The sequence below is a fragment of the Drosophila yakuba genome, chromosome 2R (genome assembly GCF_016746365.2).
Source record: "Drosophila yakuba strain Tai18E2 chromosome 2R, Prin_Dyak_Tai18E2_2.1, whole genome shotgun sequence".
Taxonomy (NCBI): domain Eukaryota; kingdom Metazoa; phylum Arthropoda; class Insecta; order Diptera; family Drosophilidae; genus Drosophila; species Drosophila yakuba.
Window position 1 is genome coordinate 2,792,425 of NC_052528.2, and position 26,721 is coordinate 2,819,145.

At 36.8% G+C, this 26,721-nt stretch overlaps 3 protein-coding genes across 16 annotated transcripts in view; 1 reads left to right on the forward strand and 2 right to left on the reverse strand.

Annotated features, from left to right (window-relative positions):
* The first annotated feature begins 394 nt into the window (after positions 1-394).
* LOC6529172 (zinc finger protein 93) lies at positions 395-3,175 on the forward strand. Of its 3 annotated transcripts, XM_015196755.2 has the most exons (8): positions 395-413; positions 558-668; positions 892-1,155; positions 1,217-1,417; positions 1,471-1,900; positions 1,956-2,229; positions 2,279-2,482; positions 2,544-3,175. In XM_015196755.2, exons 3-8 carry the CDS (start codon positions 1,000-1,002, stop codon positions 2,977-2,979), a joined length of 1,701 nt encoding a protein of 566 aa, XP_015052241.1. In that variant the 5' UTR covers positions 395-413; positions 558-668; positions 892-999; the 3' UTR covers positions 2,980-3,175. The 3 variants fall into 3 exon arrangements, with proteins under 3 accessions (XP_015052241.1, XP_039229129.1, XP_002090179.1); XM_039373195.1 differs by lacking the exon at positions 395-413 and having other exon boundaries at positions 437-668; XM_002090143.3 differs by lacking the exon at positions 395-413 and having other exon boundaries at positions 438-668; positions 2,294-2,482.
* Positions 3,176-4,995: 1,820 nt separating this feature from the next.
* The window catches only part of LOC6529174, a 31,007-nt gene continuing 9,281 nt past the window's right edge, over positions 4,996-26,721 (reverse strand). For 2 of the 12 annotated variants that reach the window (XM_039373190.2, XM_039373192.2), the window contains exons 5-9: positions 17,561-18,171; positions 16,041-16,235; positions 12,832-13,040; positions 10,813-10,962; positions 4,996-8,420 (exon numbers count right to left, since the gene is read on the reverse strand). In XM_039373190.2, the coding sequence (XP_039229124.1) occupies positions 7,111-8,420; positions 10,813-10,962; positions 12,832-13,040; positions 16,041-16,235; positions 17,561-18,171 (2,475 nt within the window). In that variant the 3' untranslated portion in view covers positions 4,996-7,110. Of the gene's footprint in view, positions 8,421-10,802; positions 10,963-12,711; positions 13,041-16,040; positions 16,236-17,560; positions 18,172-19,637; positions 19,794-21,760; positions 21,890-21,955; positions 22,089-26,721 lie in introns of those variants that run through there. The other 10 variants (XM_039373194.2, XM_015196748.3, XM_039373191.2 and 7 more) reach the window with 10 other exon arrangements.
* LOC26536042 lies at positions 20,938-21,740 on the reverse strand. The gene has a single exon (XM_015197465.3). It carries the CDS (start codon positions 21,738-21,740, stop codon positions 21,039-21,041), a length of 702 nt encoding a protein of 233 aa, XP_015052951.2. The 3' UTR covers positions 20,938-21,038.

Consider the following 26,721-nt stretch of genomic DNA (forward strand, 5'->3'; position numbering starts at 1 on the left):
TCTAACCAATTCCCGAAAAAATTATAAACATAAAAATATCTTAAATTAAATATGGGAATTTTTAGTATTCTTTAAAAAATAAAACTCGTTCACCTATATAAAACGGGCGGCGATTTGGGTTTTTTTTTATGAAAGCGTTTTCTGCTTAAGTCGAAAATTAAAAAATTTTATAGAAAGCAGAATAATAATAAACATACGTCGTAGATGTAACTCAAGTCAGAAAGTAGAAAAAATATTTCAGAATGTTTAAGTTTTCTACTATCTCTATAAAAACCTCGATAAAGTGTAAAAAGGCTCTAAGAAAACCAACAAGTTGTATTTGAATTTTGGTATATTTTCGTGGGCAAAGCGTGTTTTTGTCAAGACATGGTCACATTTTTAAAAAGTAGAACTGCTGCTCGTCTGCTCTCTCTGTAAGCGTTGTTCTGTCTCCATCTCTCTTTAGCTATTGTAAAAAATAATGGGCTAAAAGTTAAAGTGCTGGAATTTGTTAGAAAAAGATAACACTATTTAAATATATTTATTTTATTATTCCAAACAAAAAATTGTTCATCTAGGTTGTCTATCAACGGATACAATTTTACGCCAACTAAAATCTTAAATAATTGTTTTGTGGTTTAGTAACGCAGGCAAAGCGCATTTTATGGTGTGGTCCGGTTGCATAAAAGGTAATGTTTTGTAAAAAAAAATAATACACATAGTGATACATTGTATGATTGCCAAAAACAAAGATGCTAGAGCCTGTTAATGTGAAGATTTGCTGCTTCAGCGGTCGTTGTGTATGTTTTGTGTCGCATATGTACATATTTTTTGTCTCACCGTCGCCATTTTTAATCAGTCGTTTTCACTGGGTTTCTATGGCACTATATTCATCTCTTTCTCATTTTATAGAATTAGCGTCGCGTGATGCAGTGTTGAAAAGCGTGCCATAGCTGCAGTAAATAAAAGGCCCATGTATGATAAAAGTTAATTTTTGGGCATAAGAGAATTTTAGGCACCATGGAAGACCTTACCAAAAACATAATCTTCACAAATGCCATTAATGGGCAACCGGCCACAATTCAGTACCAGACGGCGGATGGCACCATTCTTAAACAGCCTAAAATAGAGGGTCAAAAAACGGAGCAACAGCCAACCTTCTATTACACGACAAATGTAAGTACTATATTTACTATATATAAATGGGGGCTGACTTCTTCATATTGTTTTCATATAGGGCAATGGCGGTACCGTCAATCTTGCTCAGCTGGCCACCACAGACGACAATAAGACGTGCTACATAGCCCAGCCTGTGGGCGGCTACAACTACGCCCTGGTCAACGGTATGCCTCTCAACCAGGGTGCAGCTCTTGGCATCGCCACGGTAGACGCACAAGGCCGCATCCAGATAGTTAATCAAAACAAGCCAATTGCAGCTGTATGTAAAAATAAGTCTCATTCATCAGACCCTAATGCTTTTCTTATTTGCAGAACACCATATCCAACATCAGCTTTAAGTGTGATGTTTGCTCAGATATGTTTCCTCATTTGGCACTGCTCAATGCTCATAAGCGGATGCATACAGACGGGGAACAGCAGCAGCAACAGCAACATAATACCCAATCAGGGGGTGATTCTATTGCCGTGGTCAGCGCGCAGGGGCTTGTACAGGCACAAAACATCATTGGAAATGGCCAGATGGGTCAGATACAGATTGTGTCTTCTGACACGCTAGAGCCGGTTCAGCAATCTGTAATGCAGCAGCAACAACATGAGTCAAAGGCAAGCAAGTGTATAAATTGCGGAAGCTCTATATTGCAGCAGACGAAACGCAAAGGTCCAAAGCAGGTGCGCTGCGAGTCCTGCATGCAAGCTGAACAAACGGCACAGCAACAACAACAGCTCTTCGTGGCGCCGGATGGTAATTGTAAAAGTTTTGTTGCCAAATGGACCATAACTAACTTCCTCTTTTGCAGGTCAAATGGCGCATCCCGTGCAAATCATATCAACGACTCCTCAGGCCCAAGCACAACTGCAACAAATTGTTGCTGCACAGACTGGCGGTACGACACCAAAACGGGAGGCGAGCAGTGGGTCTGGCCACCATCCTGTGAAAAAACGAAATTCCCAGCAGATGACCAAATGCCAGAAATGCAATGGTTCCGGCGTGGTGCTATTAGGGCAGCACTCCCACGCTTCGCACAGCGGTGTGGGCGGATCGGCTAAGCAATCAGTTACTGTTAAAACTGAGTGAGTATAAAAAAAATGTACGACCCATTCCTATGCTAACAAAACCAAGATGTTTGTCCTGCAGAAATCCGTCAAAACCCTTCAGTTGTAATATATGCGGCGGTCTATTTTCACGTTACTCAAGTCTGTGGTCACATAAAAAGCTGCACAGCGGTGAAAAAAACTACAAGTGCAGCATCTGTGGGTTGGCCTTTGCTAAAGCCGTTTATTTGAAAAACCACGCCCGTATCCATACGGGCGAGAAACCTTATAAGTAATACCAGCCCCCTAGTTGTAATTATTTTCTTTTTACTAATTGTATTATCTTTATACAGATGCCAAACCTGCGGCATGCAGTTCTCGCAGTCGCCACATCTCAAAAACCATGAACGTACGCATAGTGGCGAGAGACCATATGTGTGCGGTGTTTGCGACAAAGGATTTGCCCGCCATGCTACTCTTTGGAATCATAGGCGCATTCACACGGGCGAAAAGCCATACAAGTGTGAAATTTGTGGATCTGCATTTTCTCAGGCGGCGCACCTTAAAAACCACGCAAAGGTGCACTCCGGAGAAAAGCCCTACAAGTGCGAGATTTGCTCTGCGGCGTTTGCTGATCGTTTTGCACTCAAGCGTCACCGCGGTATACACCAAAAGTACGGCCAAACAGCACCTCGTCAGACCAGTAGCGACGGGATGATAGTGCACAAGCAGGAGATTCCTGATATGGATGATGAGGCCCAACAGGAAGTGATTATTGGTGGGTTATAGGTAGCTTAAATAAGGTGACAGGCAGCTTAACGAAGTCACAAGCACTGGCGCCCATCCTGTTCAGCTTCAGTTTATCAAGGGTTACTATGATCAGTTGAATCCAACTATGCTAGCCCCAGAACTGTCACCGAGGGCGCATAACTCACCACAAAGATATTTAAAAAAAAATAAACGATGTTCCATCGTTAACACTTCAGCTGCATATTTTCTTTCTAAACAATTATGAGGCGAAATGGGCGAAACCCAAACGCGCTTCTTGCGTCAAGCATACAAATAAACCTAATTTATTTGATAGTTTGTATAATATACTTAATCATCTTTAAACATTAAACGCATATATGTATATGCAACGTATTTATAAGTGTTATAGGCTATTCTCTTATACAAATTGTAGGTGTAAAAAGTGGATTTATGAGGTGACGACACGAGCAAATCCGATAGGTATGAATATGCACAGGTAATAGCACACATATATATAAGTTGAAAGTTATAAGCTTAAATATATTTTGATTAAATGTATCTAAAATAAGTATGTATTAAATAATGCATAAAATCAAATAAATATTTGAATAAAATACATTTTTTTTACTAATTTACTCCAATTGTAAATGCACTAACCTAGAATTCAGAGGGTTCCCAGAAATACCAATATTTTGTTCAATGTCTTCATCGTACTTATGAATTTTTTTAAATTTAGATATGCAAAAAGTTTTTACTTTGAATTCATTTTGTTATTGTTTTACCAAATTCATCTTATTCTTGCGCGACTAAAAGGTCAGTAAATTTCATAGTCAGTACATATATAATAAATAAATATATGAAACTTTAAATATTTATATACGTAAAAGAGTAAAATAAATTGTTAATAATTTATCTAGAAACAGATGATGTGAATTACTGGCTGTCTTCAAGCTTTTTTTTAAATTTAATTATATTAATTAATTTCATTTATTTATGCAGTTTTGCGTTTGCCTACTTTTAAATTAAATATCTTTTACATTATTAAAACTTAATTTAGGTAAATCAAGCGTATGGGGTTAGTTATTAATAAGTTTATAATGCATGTATCGTATATTGCGTATCGCATTAAATAGGTATTTACGAATATGTATACTGCTAAGAGTCCGGTTTTGAATTGGCTAAAAATAGCAGTAATTATGGAAAATTTATATATGTAAGATTATTCAAAAACTAAAATAAGTTAGTTTTGTTTCTTTTAGTGACAACTGTATGCATGCACTTTACACTTATGTATGTATGTATATTTTAGATAATATAGGAAGATCTCTGTTTGTGGTTGGTCCACTTTTTATTTATGTAATTTGGTTTCTGTTCAAAAAAATTGTGATCATTAGGTTGCGTTTTACATTCCATATTAATTAGGGTAATTATATGCCCATGGGCTTTGAAGATGGCTTAGATTTTACTCGCCCCTCAACTGTCCTTTGTAAATGTGTGAGAGCTTCTAAAATCTAATACGGTCGTAAAGTCCTTGCCTCCCTCCTGCTGTTAAGGAGTCTTGGACAAGTCCAAAGATAAACAAACCTCTCAAAAGACATTAAGCGGTTAAAATGAATAACAAGAAAGAATTTCCAACGTTAACCCGCATTTACCCGCGTTTCGCATTTAAAATTAATGCCTTGTTTTAGTTGCTATAAGGATTTATTTTTAATCTTATCAATATGAAGCTTTGTGTCAAACTTTTTTTGTCAAACATATTAATACATATATTTGTACATAAATGTAAATGGTCTGTAGAACTTCGTTCAGAAATCGTTAAGACATGGGCTTAGTCGACATACATAATACGTAATTTGAACAGAAATAGATTTTTGTTTTCTTTGACGCATACTCATAATTTTATAACTTCTACGGATCGTTACTTTCAACTCGTATATTTATACGCGTATATTTATACGCAATATTAAAATTTCATAAACATGCTTACATGAAAACCCTTACATTAACTTAAAGGGGCGGCGAGTAGCGACGGTTAGATAAAAATGAAAACCCGGGTTAGGTGGCAGAAATACTATTGTCGTTTATTAAACTTAATAAATAAGTTCGTTTCCTTTATTAAAAGTAAATTCCGCTGGAAGTAATGCTTTTAGAGATTATTGTTTATAGATGATAGCCAATAAAGTTTAATACTGGATTGACCGGAAGTTTTTTGGTTTATTTTGTTTTGGTAACTTATTTTATATTAAAAATCTGGAGTAGTTAAGCAAAATGTATTTGGTTGACAGTCTTTGTAATCAAATACTTATTATTCACACAAACTTTTAAATCCATTTACTAATTACTTTTCGAGCTAAATATCTTTTTTGACAAAGTACAAAAAAACTTAATTTTGTTTTAATAATTATGGGATGTATGTTAATAGTGTACGATGTAGCCTAAATTCTTTGCATGGGTCCGCATTTACAGTACATTTTACACTTTTACGATAACTTTGGTGACCACATACGCCTGGCAGACATAGGCATTATGGACGTTAAAAGTGTGTTTTATTCGAGGTATAGAACTTTAAGTTGGCATTACTGTTCAAGATGGCGACCGATTTAACACACCTGACAAGTTTGGTTTGGCAACAAACCTGAACAACGCTTGCAGATAGTGCAATTTTATTTCTAAAAATGGTTGTGTGCGAAATACGTATAGCGCACTACGTCCATTTTATCGTCCATCAGAACAGTTAATTCGATTTACCATAGACAATTCTCTTATTGATAACTCGAATCTCCAAAGACGCCGTACGGTGCGTAGAGAAGAAGCTATTGCTGCTAAAGGGGGACCTATAGAACATTCAAAACAAATTTTTTTTTTTTCATTTAATCGATAGAATGTTTAAAAATATTTTTTTAGAATTTCGTTAAGCTGCGATAAATATTTTTCGAGATAATCGACCCAGAGAAGTAAAGTCCAGTTCCGCCCCGCGGTGGCGCACATAACGGCCGTTTTCTCAAAACTATATTTTACAATACTGGTGTCACGATTACAGGAGAACTATTCAACCAATTCATGTAAACTGAACGGCATTTAATAAAGAATTTGATCTTCAAGTGCGTGACAGAGCGACATATAAAAAAAAGCTATTTTATAGTTTTTTAAGTATTATTATATCAAAAAACACGGGTAAAAATCACACTTTTCAGGAACTCATGGTTATATATGTCTAATTTTTCGAAATCATCAAAATCCCTCTACTGCGCACTTCATTAAAGCTTTCTCATTATAATAAAAATTTGGCACTGTGACTAGATCGGTCATGTTTCCGCCATTTTGTTTTTTTTTTTTACAAAAAGCTTTTTCTAGGTTCGCGTAGGTATCTCCCCCTTAAAGCGTAGCATTGAGGAAGACCCGAATGAGTCCATCCGCCATCGAGCACAGGAATTGGATTTGTGTCCGTCTTGGCCTGTGATCTTATGATTTAACACCGCTAGACTACTTTCTGTCGGGATATGTCTTCCTTGTCTTGTCTTCCACTTGGAAGACAACACTCGCCGTGTTATTGCCGATATACGGCTACAAATTCTGGAAAAAGTCATCGGAAATGGTTGAGATTGAACTACATCCGAGCCAGCCGTGGCGGTTATATGCCAAAAATCATATATCAAATTAAGATTATATAATTAAGATTAACCAGATTATAGTTCAGATAAATAGAATTCATGTCTATCAAAACTTTTATTGTTGTTTTATTGCAACTTAAAGTTCTATACCTCAAAAAAAAACACACTTTAGACGTGGCTATATAGGAACATGCATGTTAAATCCTATCTAGTATTTATGGATTTCGCGATTCGGACGGACACACATACGTATTATAAGCACTAACTGAATTTGACCGGGCCAAAGAATTTATTTAACTTTTTTAAGAATAACAAAAAAAGTAAAATTATGTATTTCCGCGCACTGGGAAAATTTTTAAAATACATTTTGTACAGTGTTATTACTACCAGGAAAATTGTATTACATGTTTAAAGCAGTTGATTTCAAGATCCTTCCTTACATGCGGGTGCTTTCTATGGGACATCCCGAGGTGTCGTTGAAAAGATCGGAATGAAAGAAGTGGTTGTTGCAAGTGCTTTCTCTCCGAAGAGTATTGTTTTGATTTTTGTATGCTCTTGATCAACTATTTCTGGATGTGGTTTTAAAAATCTGATCATCGCCTAGTTCAAGTTGCACGAGAGCCGAAGGAGATCCTACATCTATGGTAGTAACTCGATTACCGCCATCCGCTGCTGATGGAAGCTTCGTAAGCTCATTGTCAGTGTGCACCGCCATAATGATGCATACAAAGTTTTGCCCAGTTTGCGTGTCCCGCGGATGCAATGTCACCGGATTGAACTTGTCACTCTGTCCCTCAGAGTACGTTTGCAGGCGCTCAAATACCTGCGGATAGTGTTTGCTCAGTATGACGCCGCGCGTTGACAAAATGTCCAGAATGTTTGAAAGGATGAGCTCTCTATTTCCATGCTGTCCGGGTTTAAAAGTTAGAATGAGGATTTCCGTCCGCTCCGGCACTGCCACAACAGACACCGGGAGGATTGCCGCCTGATGATGCTCTAGTTCAACCATAACTGACTTGCAGAGTTTCAGTTTGGCACAACGACTCACAAGTTGGCGTTCCCAGCGCACAGGTGCTTGCCCCATGCCCGGTGCCTCGGAAACCACACAAATTGCCACGTAAATAAGCATTTTGGTTTCCGGCTTGTACTCCGTGCTAAGCTTCAAAAGTTCGGAGTATAAGTCCAGGCCCATCTCAGCGGGCATAAGGTCTGGCCAGCGCACGTACGAAGCCTCTCCCATGCACTGGAACCCGTTTTTAATGAATCCTTCCGCCGCCTCAGCACTTCGAAAAAGCACACGCACAACGCCCCGTCCTTGAGACAGGCTGCCTTTGCGGGCCAAAAGACTCAGATGACGCTGTGAGTCGAGGTCGTCTCTGCACGTGGCAAGAACCTGGCGACAAATGTTAGACGCACGCGAGTGCAGGCACGCCTTCCTATGCTTTTCCCAGTGCGCCCGCCGACATTCACGCGAACAGTATAAATGGGAACAATTGTGGCACGTCTTGTAAAGCTTCTTGGCATCACTGGGAGAGGTACTCCGGTCGCACTTGCTGTTGCGGCAGCGAACTTGTTGCCCCGATCCGAAACCGGCCTTTGGTTCCTCGATGAGTTGCAGCTGTCCGCCGTTTCCTATGTCCGACCGCGTAGCTGTGAGGGTGGGGTCGCCCAGTGAAACCCGCCTTCTCTCTTTGGGGATATTTGGTTTAGGACTTACTACAGCTTCAACCGAATACGAGCTGGACTGATGGGGTTGGTCCTTGGAATAATGCTTTTCCTGCGACGGGGCGTCCCCCTCACTCCGACGACGGAGCCGCTGCTGCTCGGCGGCTGATTGCACCTCCAGCTGCTGCCGAATAGCAATACCTGCTTTTTTGAAATATATGTTTTCGGATTAGTGAACCTTGGGTATTGGTAGTGTTTTAAAAATAAGAACAACAAAAGGCATTCCATGGACGGAACGCAGGTATACATATATATAGGGCCATAAACATTTGATACAGCACTTCTCAGTTTAACGTAAAAACAAGAGAGAACGCTATAGTCGAGTTCCCCGACTATCTGATACCCGTTACTCAGCTAGTGTAAGTGCGAAGGACAGTTTTTGGCGGTTTGTGGGCGTTAGAGTGGGCGTGGCCAAAAGTTTTTTGGCAAATAGATAGAAATTTACAAGACTAATACAAAAATGAAAAAAAATTAAAACATTTTTCAAAAGTGTGGGCGTGGCAAAAAGTTTTTTTGCAAATCGATAGAAATTTTCAAGACCAATACAAAAATGAAGAAATATTAAAACATTTTTCAAAAGTGTGGGCGTGACAGTTTTGGGCGGTTTGTGGGCGTTAGAGTGGGCGTGGCAAAAAGTTTTTTTGCAAATCGATAGAAATTTACAAGACCAATACAAAAATGAAAAAAAATTAAAACATTTTTCAAAAGTGTGGGCGTCGCAGTTTTGGGCGGTTTGTGGGCGTTAGAGTGGGCGTGGCAGCATGATTCGACAAACTTGCGCTGCGTCTATGTCCCTGGAGTCTGTATACTTAATCTCAACTTTCTAGCTTTTGTAGTTCCTGAGATCTCGACGTTCATACGGACAGACAGACGGACAGACGGACGGACGGACAGACGGACAGACGGACGGACAGACGGACATGGCCAAATCGACTCGGCTATTGATCCTGATCAAGAATATATATACTTTATATGGTCGGAAACGCTTCCTTCTGCCTGTTACATACTTTTCAACGAATCTAGTATACCCTTTTACTCTACGAGTAACGGGTATAAAAACTATACCATAAAAAAATCACACGTTTTATTTTTCCTAAAAAAGTTAAGGAATTGTAGCGCCTAGCGTTTAACTATTAAATAAGACGACGTGATAGTAGGTGTAAGGGATTCTATTTAAATTGAATTATATTAATCAAGAGTGGGCGTGTCCCAAATATTTTTGGCATATCGATAGAAATTTAAAATGTTAAATGAACACGGAGTGTGCGTGGCAATTTTTGATGATATTTGGGCGTTAGAGTTGGCATTGCAACGCTTTGAAACCAATTTGAGCAGTGCAGTTGTAGCTAGTTTTTGGAGACAGACGGATGAACAGACGGCAAAGTCCAGAATACATAAACAATCTAGGGCCGTCAATCTGTTACATACTTTTCAACTAATTTGGTATACCCCTTTACCCTACGAGTAACGTGTAACGGAGGGGGTCAAAATGGCCCAAAATTAGCGTCACGAGGTTTATGGACGGCCCCTTTTTTCAATCAGCCAAAATCTGCTATGGTCAGACAACCACAAAATACTAACTTTTGTAGTATGTATTTACTTTTAAACACCGTCCTTTTTGGCTTCGACATACAGTCTACTCCTGTACTTTTCCAGGAATAAAATATTCCTTTTTGCTCTACAAGTTACAGGTAGGAGGATGCGTTTCCGACCCTATAAAGTATATATATTCTTGATCACTAGACGAGTCCATCCGATCTTCGATCTTTAGAACTATTAAAGCCAGAATGTTGAGATAAGGCATGCAGCTTTCAGAGACGTAGTGTAAGTTTGTTCCTAAATGTTGCCATGATCCAAAACTGCCCATAACTATCACACCTATACTTTTAAGCAATAATTTGATTTCTTTAAATTTAATATTTATTTTGCCCATTTCCACCCAAATTTGTCCCTATCTGAATAACATGTATATTATACTCCAGAAAATAGGCTATAAAGTTCACCCTTTTTTAATCTGGTTTCCTATACGTAAGATAAGAATTCTTTTAATTTTAAATTATTTGTAAAATTGAAAAGAACACAAATATTTGTGTTTTAATATTCAACCTCATACCTCATAAATTATGCTATTAAAAACGAAGCTATATTTGTCACAATAAGTTCCATCAGACGTAATTTAAAATTTTTTTTTTACTGTTACACCTTGATTCTATTGAACCATATAATTTTCGAATTCTTAGTTTGCAATACCTTTAGTTTTTATGCTGCCTTACGATTAATAATAACTTTTTAATCCGACAACTACAATCTTTGCAAAATCTTCTGATGCGTTTCGTCGCATTAACGCCAACAAACTGTGGAGATGTTTTATATTTAATCATAGTATAGAGACGATATTTTGCAGTAATACAACGATATTTCGCAGTGATATTTCGTAAGTTCAATGAAAAGCAATGTGTAAATCTTTCTATCTATTTCAGAATCTTGCCTACTATTGATAATTTGTAATATTAAAAGTAAACTTACAGGTTCATACCTGTTGTCGCCGAACTGGGGGTGTAGCTGCTGTACGAATTGCTGATATGGCCGGATAAGAAGGTAGGTGGCAGTCCTAATAGCGAGGCTAGGACATCTTCAAGCGAGGCGCTGCTTAACGACCGTTCGGCCGCTATATTACTTGTTGGTACTGTTAGTGGATCAAGCACGCCGGGAAATGACATTTTTGGATGTAATCAAAAAAATCACAAATGCCAAAGTATCTAACAAACACACTCAAAATAAAATCAAGGATGTTTTAAATGGGTGGGTATCAAAACAGAAATAAACTTATAAAGAGGAACAATCAGATAACCGTTAAACGCATTTTGTACTTTTTACCGAGTAAAAAATAAAATAATACCAATTTGTAATATAATTCTGATTTTATTATAGAAACAAATACCAATGTGTAGCTCGATTTTGTGTATAGTTATATTAAAATATAAAGTGCACATAACTTACAATTCATATAAAGACATGTGTTCGATTTTTTTTGAGTCGGAAAAGTAATAATATATGTATGTACCTAAAATAAAAATAAGTTCCACTTTTCTTGTACCGATGGCAAAGCACATGGAAAATAGCATTAATAAATGACAAAGAGTCGTTCAAGAACAAAATCATGAGAACAAAGAGATATTCATTGCTTGACTTGCCGACGGTCACGAGTTTAACAGAGTTGGTCAAATTGGTCAACAAAATTGTTATTTTGATTAAAGCTTTTATAGTTTAAATATCAAAATTCATAAATCTTAATTTATTAAAAACTTTTAAAGTAATGATGCCGGACAGCTAATAGCCTAAAAGTTGTGAAATTTGTGGGCGTTAAAATGATCTAGGTAAAAGTGTTCTTGCCGACAGATAAATGTAAGTAAGAAATATAAATGTCAATTTAAATATCAACAACTTTTGAGGGGGTTGCCAATGGCTTGAAAGAAATTTTTACGCTTAAGCCCAATATTCTATCTTGAAGTTCATACAAAATGAAGGATGGACAGACAGAAGGACATGCCATCCTTCTACCTGTTACATTATTTTCTATGGACCCAGGTAATATTTTACTTTAAAAGTAATTAATATAATCGAAATCAATATTTGTTTAAGCCAAAGACAATTAATGCGAATTTGATAAATAAATGAAAGAGCAATTTGTAATTTAATAAATAAAATGAATAGAGCGCACTATAGAAAAAACAAGAGAGAACGCTATAGTCGAGTTCCCCGACTATCTGATACCCGTTACTCAGCTATTCGAAGTGCGAAGGAGAGTCTTCAGCACATACAGTTTTTGGCGGTTTTGTGGGCGTTAGATTGGGCGTGGCAAAAAGTTTTTTGGCAAATCGATAGAAATTTACAAGACTAATACAAAAATGAAAAAATATCAAAACATTTTTCAAAAGTGTGGGCGTGGCAGCTGTGGGCGGTTTGTGGGCGTTAGAGAGGGCGTGGCAAAAAGTTTTTTGGCAAATCGTTAGAAATTTACAAGACTAATACAAAAATGAAAAAATATCGAAACATTTTTCAAAAGTTTGGACGTGGCAGTTTTGGGCGGTTTGTGGGCGTTAGAGTGGGCGTGGCAACATGAATCGACAAACTTGCGCTGCGTCTATGTCCCTGGAGTCTGTATGCTTAATCTCAACTTTCTAGCTTTTGTAGTTCCTGAGATCTCGACGTTCATACGGACGGACAGACGGACATGGCCAAATCGACTCGGCTACTGATCCTGATCAAGAATATATATAATTTATATGGTCGGAAACGCTTCCTTCAGCCTGTTACATACTTTTCAACGAATCTAATATACCCTTTTACTCTACGAGTAACGGGTATAAATATATTTGTTTGGGTGCACATAAACCAATTATTTTTTATATGGAATAAAAAAGTGCGTACGTACACAAATTTTAAATGAATGCAGATAGGCTACAAAAATGGCGTGCGCCAAACATAAAAGCATAATTTGCGGGTACCAGTGTTTCTACTTTGGTAAGCTTTCAAACTTGGATGGCGGACTCACCGCCACCGTTGCCAATACGATTGATTCCGTTCATGTGATGTTGCAGCTGACCAGCGGAGAATACAGGTGCCAGGCTGACATCCAGGTGCACTTGGTGCGAGTGGAGCTGCTGTTGCTTTCGTGCTAGTCCGGGAGCACTGTTGTCAATAACGGGTGTCTGCGGGGAGTCTAAGGTCCGTGTGCCAACAAAGCTGCTTTCCAGCCAGCACCTGCAGTTAGAATTTACAAAAATGAGTGTTGACCAATATAACTTTCTGCATATTATATAACATTTCATACGAAACATAATTGACAGCAAGCTATATTCGGAATTATAAAAACATTTAGTTAGTATAAATAATATTTTGTTCCTCAATAATGGCATTTAAAAAGATGTAACATAAGATGTAAAATAAGGTTTCTCTAAGAAAAAAAAGAGTACTTCAGAGAATTATAGAAACAGATAAAAGCATTACAACAACCAAAAAAATTTGACTTTAGATACATATAAAGATATGTCAGCAGACAATCAATACCTCAGAAAGCACAAAATTGACAAAAGGTTGCACACGACTTTGACATTACTGATAAGTAATGATCACTTTTAATGATTTTATTGTTAACTACAAAAAGATTTTTAGAGATGCGATTTTAAAAATTTTGCACATAGGTATGGTATAAAAAAACTTGTGCTACGCCTACTGGTCACCAGAATTCGTATCCCTAGTCTAAACTTTCTAGCTTTCAAAGTTTCCGCGATATTTCGATATGCATATGGACGTTTATACTAACTTACACACATCTACTTGGCTAGTGATCCTGATCCAGAATATACATATATATACATACATATACAATGAGCGTGATACAAACGAAAATCAGTTCTGGGCGGTTTGCGCATGATAACCATCTAAAAAGCAAACTAGCGCAGGGTCACTATAATCTGCATTCCTTTCTCAATATTCATCTACTATCTTTTACGGCATTCAGACGGACAAACAGAAGAACGGGCATAACCAGATCGACTCGGTTAGTGATCTTTATCAAGAATATATAGTGACATATTCATTTCTTCATACGACATATTCACTCTTCATATAAAAAAGCTAAAGCCGATCTTTTGGAAAGCTTCACTCTCCAAAAGCCTCATAAATAACATTCCCCCAAGATACGAACAGCTTAACGGTAACGAGCTTAATGATCTGTTAAGCTTGACATATAAAGCTAAGTAGAACTTAAAAGGCTTATGTTAATCCTCTGTAAAAGGTTTGCTGGGCCGAAAGAATACATTTGTAAATTAGTTCTTAACTGACCTCTGGTGAAACTTATTCAAATAAAGATCATAAAAAGGAAAATATATTTTTATACCCGTTACTCGTAGAGTAAAAGGGTATACTAGATTCGTTGAAAAGTATGTAACAGGCAGAAGGAAGCGTTTCCGACCATATAAAGTATATATATTCTTGATCAGGATCAATAGCCGAGTCGATTTGGCCATGTCCGTCTGTCCGTCCGTCTGTCCGTCTGTCCGTCTGTCCGTCTGTCCGTATGAACGTCGAGATCTCAGGAACTACAAAAGCTAGAAAGTTGAGACTAAGCATACAGACTCCAGGGACATAGACGCAGCGCAAGTTTGTCGAATCATGCTGCCACGCCCACTCTAACGCCCACAAACCGCCCAAAACTGCCACGCCCACACTTTTGAAAAATGTTTTAATATTTTTTCATTTCTGTATTGGTGTTGTAAATTTGTATCGATTTGTCAAAAAACTTTTTGCCACGCCCACTCTAACGCCCACAAACCGCCCAAAGCTGCCACGCCCACACTTTTGAAAAATGTTTTAATATTTATACCCGTTACTCGTAGAGTAAAAGGGTATACTAGATTCGTTGAAAAGTATGTAACAGGGAGAAGGAAGCGTTTCCGACCATATAAAGTATATATATTCTTGATCAGGATCAATAGCCGAGTCGATTTGGCCATGTCCGTCTGTCCGTCCGTCTGTCCGTCTGTCCGTCTGTCCGTATGAACGTCGAGATCTCAGAAACTACAAAAGCTAGAAAGTTGAGATTAGGCATACAGACTCCAGGGACATAGACGCAGCGCAAGTTTGTCGAATCATGCTGCCACGCCCACTCTAACGCCCACAAACCGCCCAAAACTGCAACGCCCACACTTTTGAAAAATGTTTTAATATTTTTTCATTTTTGTATTGGTCTTGTAATTTTCTACCGATTTGCAAAAAAAATTTTTGCCACGCCCACTCTAACGCCCACAAACCGCCCAAAACTGCCACGCCCACACTTTTGAAAAATGTTTTAATATTTTTTCATTTTTGTATTGGTCTTGATAATTTCTATCGATTTTCAGAAAAAACTTTTTGCCACGCCCACTCTAACGCCCACAAACCGCCAAAAGCTGCCACGCCCACACTTTTGAAAAATGTTTTGATATTTTTTCATTTTTGTATTAGTCTTGTAAATTTCTATCTATTCGCCAAAAAACTTTTGGCCACGCCCACTCTAACGCCCACAAACCGCCAAAAACTGTCCTTCGCACTTACACTAGCTGAGTAACGGGTATCAGATAGTCGGGGAACTCGACTATAGCGTTCTCTCTTGTTTTTCATTAAATCTATCACCAAAAAAGTTTATTATATATACTTTATAGTGTCGGAAACGCTTCCTATTAGCTGATACATACCTTGGAAATACGTATTTGTCGATCCGTGATACGACTTTAGGAATAAATCGCAAATAACCTGATTCAAAAAGACTACAGTATGCCAAAGTTGAATTAAATTATAAGTTAATGAAAACAAACGCTTTTGCTTTGGCGCACTAATGACAATGAACTATTTTATTTGGGACCAAGGAGAATTTGTATTAAGTGGCTCCTACAGAGAAAAGAAATTTAGTTCTTTAAAAGGGGTATTCAATCACTGTTATTAAACTCACTTTCGCGCAAAAATTGAAATAGTCATTATACATACATATATGTTAGCTACACTAATCAGAATGCTCACATAAACTCAACCCAAGTTTGGGTTGTATCTTTGTACCAATAAATTGTGAAGTTATCAAATAGTTCAAATAATAATGGGCATAGATATTTCCAATAGACGGGCGAAGAGTTTTACACTCGTCGAATAGATAGCTAGGAAGACCTCAGATACAATGTGCGACTGTAAGCTTTAATTTTTTTAGAGGACTAGAACCCGTTCGTATACCTTGCATTTGGACTAGTAGAACGGCTGACCGGATGTCGGGACTGCTGCTGGTCGTTTACGTAGTGAACGATGGCCGATGTGACTTCCTTAATGGAGCTTTGAATCTCTGTCGATACAGTATGTAAGGTGTCGGTTTCATTGTCTGCTTGTGTGGAGGGCGGAGCTGTCCGTTTGGTTAGCAGCGAATTGGCCAGACTGCAAAAATAAAATATCAAAAATTGAACGTGAACATTTTTGATTATGCTTAGTTAAGTTTTATGACAAAAAAATAATACTTAATACCGCACAATGAATTATTTAACGACATAGTCTATTTTCTCCACTATCAGATACCCGTCACCCAGCTAGTGGAGTGCTACGAATTTAAAAAATTTTCATTTTAAAATTGAGTTTGCATTATGATAGAAATTGACAAGACAAATAATAATAAGAAGAAATGAAATGATTGTGGGCGTTAGAGTAAATGTATCCAAAATATAACAAGACAGAAAGTCGAATTCCTCGACTATCTGATACCCATTACTTAGCTAGTTGAAGTGCAAAGGAGAAATTTCAACACTAACAGTTTGTGGGCGTTAGAGTGGGCGTGCCTAAAAGATTTTTGGCAAATCGAGAAGAATTTTCAAGACTAACCAAAATGTCAAAAAATATCAAAACAGTATTCAAAAGTTTGGTGGCAGCTTTGTGCGGTTTGTAGATCGATAGAAATTTACAAACATAAAAAAGTTTCAAAACATTTTTCAAAAGTATGGGCGTGTCAGTTTTGGGCGGTTTGTGGGCGCTAGAGTGGTCGTAGCAACACGAATCGACAAACTTGCGCTGCGTCTATTTCACCGGAGTCTACATACTGAATTTTAAGCTTTCCTTCTACCTAGACGAAACAATGTTTTTTTCATTATCATATTAATTATACCCCTTATCAGTAGATTAAAAGTTGTAAAGTATGTTACTGGAAAAAAGAAACGATCCGACCATATAAAGTATATCCATATATTCTTCATCAGGATCTGTCCGTCCGTCTGAAAATCTCTAACTCAGGAATTATAAGAGCTACAACGTTGTGATATAGCATGCAGACTCTAGAGGCATAGACGCAGCGCAAGTAGCCCATATCCACGCCCACACTTTTAAAAAATTTGTTTATATTTTTTTTAGTTTGTATTGTAAATCATAACAATGATTATAGAAACAATGGTAACCGCCTAAATGAAGCTCTTCATCTTCTTCAGAATCTTAGCTGATAAATAGGTATATGTTAATCGAGACACTCAGCTATAGTGTTCTCTAGAATTGAATATGTTATAATATTAGCGGTTAGGCTATTCTAAAATGTAAATAAAACAGTATTCCATTCGTAGTTGATATGACTCGACCCACTAAAATGTTTACACACTCACTAAATTTGTGAGATTATCTTGAATTATTACAAGAATTAATATTATATACAAGAAACAATATAATAAGCAATCCGCAAGAGTTCTGACCTCCATACCTTATGGTACTGGTTTATTGGAACCTACCGTTCGTGGGGTGTACGCTGAGAGAGCTTCTCTGAGCTGCGCCAACCCAAATACGGCTGTCGGTATGAATTGCGCAACAAGCCGCTGCCACTGGCCACAGACATAAAGCTGCTATTAATGGGCGCACCGCGCGTGAAGTTTCCGCGCTGTGAGGCACCGGGGGACATCTGATTGGAATTTAGATGCGAGGTAGACCAGCGAGTGGCTCCCATACCTATCTGTACAGGGGCCGGACCGTGAATTGTCGTCGACCCACATGAATAAGAGCTCTGGCCGCCGTGATGGCTGTGCGCTGAAGGACTCATTAACAAAGGACTTCGGTCGGAGCGTTGAGATCCCAGCGAGCTGAGGGAAGTTGTCTTTGAATTGAGCCCTTGCCAGCGACCCGATTCCTGTGCGCGTTTGCGGGTGAAGTTGCCAGGTCGGTATCCACCACCAGTCGCACTTGTGCATACATTTTCGCCATCTGCGGCCTTTTCGAGCCCTTTGGTGTAATGACGGAACCAGTCGGGAATATTTAGCCGCTGAAGCGACGCTTGGACGCGCAGCTGGTGTTCGCTCAGTGCGACTGGATTTTGGTCATGTGATTTCTGCAGTTCGTTTTCAGGGGGCTGTATGGGATGAAAAATGTAAATAATAAATATATTTAATTTTTAGTTTATTAGCAAGATTATTGTATCTAAATTTGTTCAAAAAAAAAACAGAACCTTTATTTAATTACATTGATAGTTACCAATCAAAATGGTTAAATTATGATGCACACATTACTAATCTGGTCACAAAAACTTGAATACTTGAAGCAAGGTTCAGGAGATATAGAATACCATTTTCAGCGCCAGCAAGCGAAACCCATAGAGTAAGAGGGTACACGACATAAGTTAAAAAATATAATAGGTAGAGGAAAATATATATGCAGGGTTGGCACGAAAACCACCGGTAAAATTCGAATATTTTTTACAACAATTCGCAACAAAATTTACATCATGCCCGTAACTCCGATGATTTATTTTATAGGCTTTTTGGATCTGACTGGTAAGAGTTGTCACCTTCCAAAAATAGAAAGGGAGAGAGAGCTTTTTAAGTTTTGTTTTTTCATTTATTATTTATTGATTTATTTATAAAAAAAATTTATTGAAAGCTAGTTAAAAAAAGAACACACTTAAATGCCGGCAAAAAAACAAATGGAAATCGGAAAATGTAGCCTTTGACTACCAGCTTCCTAGCAACTCTCCAAACTGGTGGCGATCAGCGATTGTAAACATTGAATTTAAATTTATTGTCTCAAATACGATATTTTGTATTATATAATTAAAATAAACAAGAAAGAACGCTTTATTCTAGCTTTTATAGTTCCTGAGAGCACAACGTTCATACGGTCAGACAGACGGATATGGCCAGATCGATTCGGCTATTGATCCTGATTACGAATATATATACTTATATGGTCAGAACCGCTTCCTTCTAACTGTTACATACTTATCAACGAATCTAGTATACCCTTTTACCCTACGAGTAACGGGTATAAAAATGGTGCATACCTAATAAGAATGATCTATTATCAAACATTAAAAACATCGAAAAAGAGGATTTCCCCTTATATCTGTGGGAGATATATTATAATAGTGGAATAGCAATAGGAAGAAGACTTTTGGAAAATTTCACGCAGAAAGCTTTTAAACCGAAAGACGGACGGAATGATTGAAAATATATTCTAATAATACTTTATACTTCACAGCGTTTCAAACTTCTCGCTGAAATCAATATATTCTCTGCCAGGTAAAAAAAAGCAAGAGAGCACGGATTTGGAAATGTTGTTAATGCGGAAAAGCAAGTCACACCCATAAAGTTACATTCGGACGCCCTGTGGTGTAAATATTTTGTGGAAATAATAATTAATTTGTATATGGGTTGACTCGAGAAATATATGTAAAACACATCCTCGAACAATGTGTGAAAGCCAAGTCGTTGAAAACGTGTGTTATACACACACTAATAGTACAACGCAAGTGGTTTTAAAACAGTTTTTTTTAGGGTTTGGCCACAAAGATACAATTATTTTAACAAATTTGGCTTTTACTTGGTCAAACATGGCGCGAGAAATACAACACCGACACGGTAACACACTTGCATCAGGCGCTTCACACACTAAGCACCTTTTGCCGCGCACCAGGTAATGTTTCGCGGCTGGACTTGTGGTAGATACTAGCGCGTTTTATGGCCAATTGGGCAGGAGATAGTCGACCGAAATGGGGCCACAATTTATGGCAGCTTTTGCGCATGGCAGACACAAAGAGCTTTCCGATTTTGTATTTATGGCATCGCGAAAGGATTAAAGGCTCGGCGCACGGAGCGCCCTGTATCATGTGGCCTGTCACTTCTCATGGCAGCAACAGGCTGCCATCATAGTGCCTAATTATCGGAGGCTGGAATTATTTAGGATATGGCTAAGAATAATGTCTAAATTTTGTGTGCTTGCAATATTTAAGAGTCTTAAATTTTATGGCATTAAGATAAAATTTTAAAAAATATTAAATTTCAAGGATAAAGTTTTTAAATGTTATGGTTTGGTCTGTTTGTTTGTTGAATTGGTCAGTTCCTAAATAACCTTCCCTAAAATAAGATATGAATATGTCATCGGTATAAAATTAATTGAATTTAATAAATTAATCAATCAAAAACCCCAAAATACAAAAGTTTTAAAATCCAATTTTGTGACGAAAAATGCACTTACTTGACCCCCCGGCTAGCATGTCAAATAAAATAATTGTATAAGATTTTCATACGTTTTATGCTGCCATAGGTTCTACACCCCTCTGTGACAAAGCGCGAATTTTATATATACACAATCAAATTCAAATCTGCCGTGGTAATAATAATCATAATTGACCTTTAAACCAAAATATTTAACAACAACATTATGAAGAATAAGGATAAACAACTATTTTTTATTGAAAATACACATCGATTTATGATGAATTACTATTTTTATTATTATTTCTTATGAAGCAATAAATATACACTGTCTAAGAAACGCATTTTGAAAAATTCAAAAGCTTAGCAGCTATAAAGTCAAGTGCACAAATGTTTATGTCGAAATTGACAGAAAATGGATATGTGACGTTTTATTTGGAAGAAAGTATCGGAAATTGAAATCCGTGTAAATCTTTCAAAAGCCAAAAATTGGAAAAGGCCCCTATTTTCTGAAATGCAGATTGGGATTACGTACAAAAACCTGTTAGTTCAAGAACAATTGCAAGCCACTGTTTGCGACCTAGAAATCTGTAGCTTGCCAGATGGATTCGTTTATAAGCCAATGACTTTTACCATAATTATATCCCGTACGACTTCTTAGTGTAATGTTGTAATGATTGTAAAGCTTGTGTCAATTAACTTTAATAGTTTCAAATGTTTTATAAACAATCCTACAACATAATCTTTACATGGAGAAGCATTTTATAATGTGAGATATCTAAGGGCTTTATCCAGAAAACCTTTTTTGACTTGTAGTAAGCCGTGGGAACTGGTGACTTATGTTCTCGCTAAATAACGTGTCGCACTTTCCCTGTCCCTGCAGATGCTCAGCGAAAGTGGGCTTAGCCTTATTTCTCTTTAACACAAAGTTAATTATGCGGGATCGCGTTGAACTATATTTATTCTGCGTTATAGCCTGGGAAGTCGGATGCACAGATGGTATCCTCTTAACCTCGGACTCTCCGGAGTATGAATCCAGGGTGGAGATTCCACCGCAGCTACAGTAGGTAACGCTGCTGCGCGCTGAATATGAAACACTTCCGTACGCTTCGTCGTCACGCAAATGGTATTCGGGACAAGGTGTGCAGTCGCTCTCTGCAACCAAATGGTCAGAAACAGCATAGGGTATGCACTTCGACTCCAGATATAAGAGCGGCTCGTCTACGGCTTCATCGGCTGTGGGTGTCGGACTGGAACATCGGTTATGCGCCAACGCTGTCTTTCGCGCCTGATGTAGTCTTTGCTCGCGCTGAAGCTGGCATCTCTCGTATCTCTCCTTCTCCAAGCGAGATATGGTTTCTAGACTCTCAATAAATAAGTTCAAGTCGCGCCGTCCAAAGGAGGCTGCATTTAATGTCACGGTGGTGGACATTGATGAAACATCCTTTAAATTCAGGTTCAGAAACTGTGTGCAGGTGAGTGCTGACATACTGCTCAGATGTTTTACAATGCTGATTGTCTCTTGTCGGTAGGATAGTCTTTTAAAAACTGATAATGGATCTCAGCGCCCATGTCTTATTTATATGTAACAGGTAGACAAGTAATTTCTCTCATTCCGCGGTTTTTATGACTGCATACCTGAAACACAAAAATGTTTTACAGGTAGCAGTTACGGGGGAGCAAATACATTAACACCTTTCATTTCTGTAATTTCTTTAATCCCGTTTTAATGATAGGTTTTCCCTAATCCATGCGAGCCCAAGTGGTTCTACCCAGAAACAAAATGCGGCACACCTGGTATTAAAGCAAATGGACACAGCTGGTGCACCTACTAAATCTAAAAGAAGAAATACGAGCAAATATGATTAATTGTAGACTAATATTGGCATACCGCCGGTAATTTCATACCATTAGGGCATTTATAAATTGCTCAATGTATACAAATTTTGTTGACATTTTTCAAATAATATTATAAAGATGAATTGTTTAAATATTACTAGAATCTACTGTCTGCAGCAACAAAACAAGTCTTAAAAACCAGCATATTGGCAATACATATTTTTGCATGCACGCCCACAAAGCAGCTTACCAGCTTAAAAATCGTTTTTTGTAGGAACCTTGTTGATGTCTTTATAGATCTTAAAATGATTAGTGGAGTTCATTTAAGTTTAAGAGTATCAACAAAAAAATAGCATCAGCGCTCATAACTTGAAAATGTACTTCCAAACGTGACTTTATAAAATTACACATTAGCAAAAATGCTAGAAATTAAAAAAAAAACGCCTCTCCAATCATTTCTATACCATGTATTCGTAAGATAAAAGAGTATACCAAAGACATTAATCTAATGTCACGCCTAAAACTTTCAAACATACTTTATCGATATTTCCCAAAAAATATAGCTATTTCACCTTAGCACTGAGCTGAGTAATAGGTATCTTTATGGGCGAACTTTTGTTTTTCATTTTATTTTGGTAAAAAACAATAAAATAAAAGAATTAAAATATTTTTTAAAAGTGTGCAGTAAGCATCGCAATGTTCTCTATAGAGCATATATGCTCAATATCAATCCTCTAATTATATGTATGTAGTTCCCAGGTCTCGACGATTTTTTCTAGCTTTTTCTAGAATCTAGTATTGTAAGAGTAATGAGTATAAAATCATAATGAAGCCTTATTTAATTGAATATTGATTATCGTTTTACCATTTAGATTATTAACTAATTCCAATACAATAACAAAATGTGTATACAAAACATATAACAAATTATTTGTGTACCTTGTAAATTTTTTTGTTATTTATTTTGCTATTGGAAATAATTAAATAACAATTAATTGACATTTGCAAAAAATATCATTATACAAATAAATTTAAACATAAATTCTTATACCAGACAGAAAACTTTTTTTACTTTTAATTAATCGCAAAATTTTTTTGCTTTTTTGAATATATTTTGATCGCAATATCTGAATTTGATAATTAAGGCTTTAATCCATGCGTATTTTAACCCTAAGTTAATAGTCTTAAAAATTAACGACATTTTGCTGGGCTCCAGCTTATTTTATATGAAATTTGTTATAGGCGTTAAACCATGTTTGTTTTTTGACTTCTACTCACAAGTCAAATTTTGAAACGCTTCTAACCAACGCTTTCAATTTACACTGTTTCATTGTTTAAAAATTAACAAACAAAATTTAAGTAACAAAAACGGGGTAGAATGGATTAATAAAGGATTAAACAAATTCTGTGTATGACGATATCCACCTTAAGTGTATGCGACAACACAAGGCAATTGTATTAATACAGCTGTGCTAGACTGCTGATTGTGTTATTACACAGTTGAAAACTTAGCAAAGCTACCTAAGTAAGTTGACTAATACCTAAACATATTTCAAAAAACCTTTAGGCTTTTTTAAATACTTATGGCAGTCAGCTACTACATTGGGAAATTTGGTTCCGTTAAAACAATTCTTATCGATTCTGTTCTTTTGGGTTACAAAAATCATAACTCTTAAGATAAGAACAAGCCGCCAATACCAGAAAAAATGTATGCCCGCCATACAATTTCGTACTGCTCAGCAACTGCGCTTGTAGCAGAATTTGCACTAAGCCGCGCGTTTTTACGCTAAGTTGAAAGTATCTACCAAACCCAGGGAATGGTAGGGAATCGAATTCTATTCTCCAACAAAGTTAAAAAATATGTGAAAAATAGTACTTCGGTAAAACCGAAAGTTTTTTGGCAAATCGATAGAAATTTACAAGACTAATGAAAAAATTAAAAAATTTCAAAACATTGTTCAAAAGTGTGGGCGTGTCAGCTTTGTGCGGTTTGTGGGCGTTACAGTGGGCGTGGCAAAGTTTTTTTGGCAAATCGATAGAAATTTAAAATACCAATACAAGACTGAAAAAATATCAAATTATTTTTCAAAAGTGTGGGCGTGGCAGATTTAGGCGGTTTGTGGGCGTTAAAGTGGGCGTGGCAGCATAATTCGACAAACTTGCGCTGCTTCTATGTCTCTGAAGTCTGTATGCTTAATCTCAACTTTCTAGCTTTTGTAGTTCCTGAGATCTCGACGTTCATACGGACGGACAAACGGACGGACAGACGGCACAAACGGACGGACAGACGGACAAACGGACGGACAGACGGACATGGCCAGATCGACTCGGCTATTGATCCTGATCAAGAATATATATACTTTATATGGTCGGAAACGCTTCCTTCTGCCTGTTACATACTTTTCAACGAAAATAGTATACCCTTTTACTCTACGAGTAATGGGTATAATTAGAATTAAATACATTGTATTCCTTCCTTTTGATTTTTCAGTTAGCCCAATAAGTCAACAACGGCGCCTCCAATTTTAGCCGTTAATTCATTAAACTATTTGTGGTACGCGACAAATAAAGAATCGCTGGCGAAAATAAGTAATTGGAAGACGGTATAAAAAAAGAGTTCTTTTGGGGACATTCGGTCAGAGAAAGGTCGTTAAACCTTACCATTTCGACATAGTCCAACCGCGCGCAGGCATATCTACATGCACTACATTTTGTAGTGGATCGATTTGTATAATGCAGAATTCTTTGAAATATTCCTGAATAAAAGGAATCTAGATCAAGAATATATATACATATATACATACCTACTTTCTGTTAAATTTTTGTTAACCAATCTAGTATACCCTTTTATTCTACGAGCAATAAGTAATATTTATTGTATTTATTGGTTGCTGGAGATAGGTATTTCCCAGACCAACTGGCCTTAAATCTGGTTGTTTAACAGTAAAACTCGCCACACGTACATATGTACATATAGCTTTACGCAATTAAGTAAAGTACTCAAATATCTAACACAAAGGTCAATTATCCGATGTTATGGGGCGGCAACGCATGTATATATGTATATACCGTAGTTCGCAGTTTTTTTCGTGCAGTAAAATATAAATAAATATTTTAATATTCACTCGCGGTACTTTTGAAGATTTTGAAAAAATATAAATGCTAATTTGCTTCAATATTTTTATGCCGTATCTTATGTAATCTTTATATGTATATCTTATATATTCCACAAATGGTCAATTTCGTCCAAAAAATTATGGTTTTTATTTTGTGAAATTACCATTTTATATTCTATGAGTTTCATCTTAAATCACAGAATTCTTTTTTTTACATCCGAACTAGTTTTTGTTAAAGAGTTTGTTGGGTAAAACATGCAATATCCAACCACCACAAACGTTTAGCAATAATTGTATCTAGGCATATCCAAGGATATGGGTCTGTTGAATTTTGCTTCTACTAGGGGAATTTGAGATTTTAATATACATATGTACGTAGGACTACTGTCCAGGTTTTAGGGATGTGGGAAATGAATTAAGATTAATATTGAAATGTCTCAGAACTCTGAGTTAAAAGTTCTACGTGAGTTATGCTATTTTCTTTTTGACAGGCTGATTGGGTAGTTTATCGATGTGTTTATATTATAAACTTTATAAGCAACTTGTGTGTTCTGAATTTACTGAAAAGTTATTGTCATATTTTTGTATATGCTTGCCGGGATAAAGACTACACGTTTTAATTTTTGATGGGTCAGATTTAGGGCGTATTTGATAATTTTTATTTGGAATAGCCGTTTTCTTGTCTTCTTTAATTGCCCTTTGAGACTTTGGGTTGACTTTTATGAATTCTAAAATACATTCGGTGCTTATATGTATTTCTTTTAAACTTTTCAATTTAACTGTAACACGCTTAAGGGCTTAAGGGAAAAGTTGAGTTTTTTGTTTGTGTATTAAAATTGTTTAGGGCAGCTTCATTGTTGACGTTACTATTGCAGAGTTAGGTATTTAAGTTGAAATGAATAAATAAAGAATTGATATTATTAAATTAAAACTGGTAAGATAAAGTCGCATGCGAACATCTTAAATTGTATAATCTATGTATGTACATATGTACATATATTTAAGAAAGAATATTTGTGGTTGTGGGTATAGTAAACACATACATATGTATGTATGTAGGGATTACCAAAATAAAACGTAAATAATGCGCAAAGAGAAAGATAGTGCTGCCATAAGAGCAGCCATCTTAAAGAAAACAAATTGCATAGAAGAGAGGCTCTCTTTGGTCTTACTCAACTTTCCATTTTGCTTTCAATTCATTACAAAAGCTGAAGAGAATGTGTAAAACCTGAAGATATATATACGAACATATATCTACATATGTACATACCTACCTATATATATGCATGTACTGAAAATTTATTTTATACGGACGCGGCTTTTTGCATGTATGTGTATTTTGTGAAATGAACAATTTTCCATAGTAAATGGCAATCAAATGAGGTCATTGTTGGTTGCGCTACAAAGGGTGGAAGTGGACTACTTGTGTACAATGTACATATTAAAATATGTATAATTTCGGAAAATATTTTGGCGTTTCAGCACATAAATATCAAGATAAACTGATACAACCGT

Excerpts from the sequence above, each read along its gene's own strand:
- LOC6529172 (XM_015196755.2), top strand. The coding sequence starts at position 1,000 with ATGGAAGACCTTACCAAAAACATAATCTTCACAAATGCCATTAATGGG. Across the intron at positions 1,418-1,470 it reads AAAACAAGCCAATTGCAGCT|AACACCATATCCAACATCAG; the intron begins GTATGTAAAAAT and ends TCTTATTTGCAG. Across the intron at positions 1,901-1,955 it reads GCTCTTCGTGGCGCCGGATG|GTCAAATGGCGCATCCCGTG; the intron begins GTAATTGTAAAA and ends CCTCTTTTGCAG.
- LOC26536042 (XM_015197465.3), bottom strand. The coding sequence starts at position 21,740 with ATGTCAGCACTCACCTGCACACAGTTTCTGAACCTGAATTTAAAGGAT.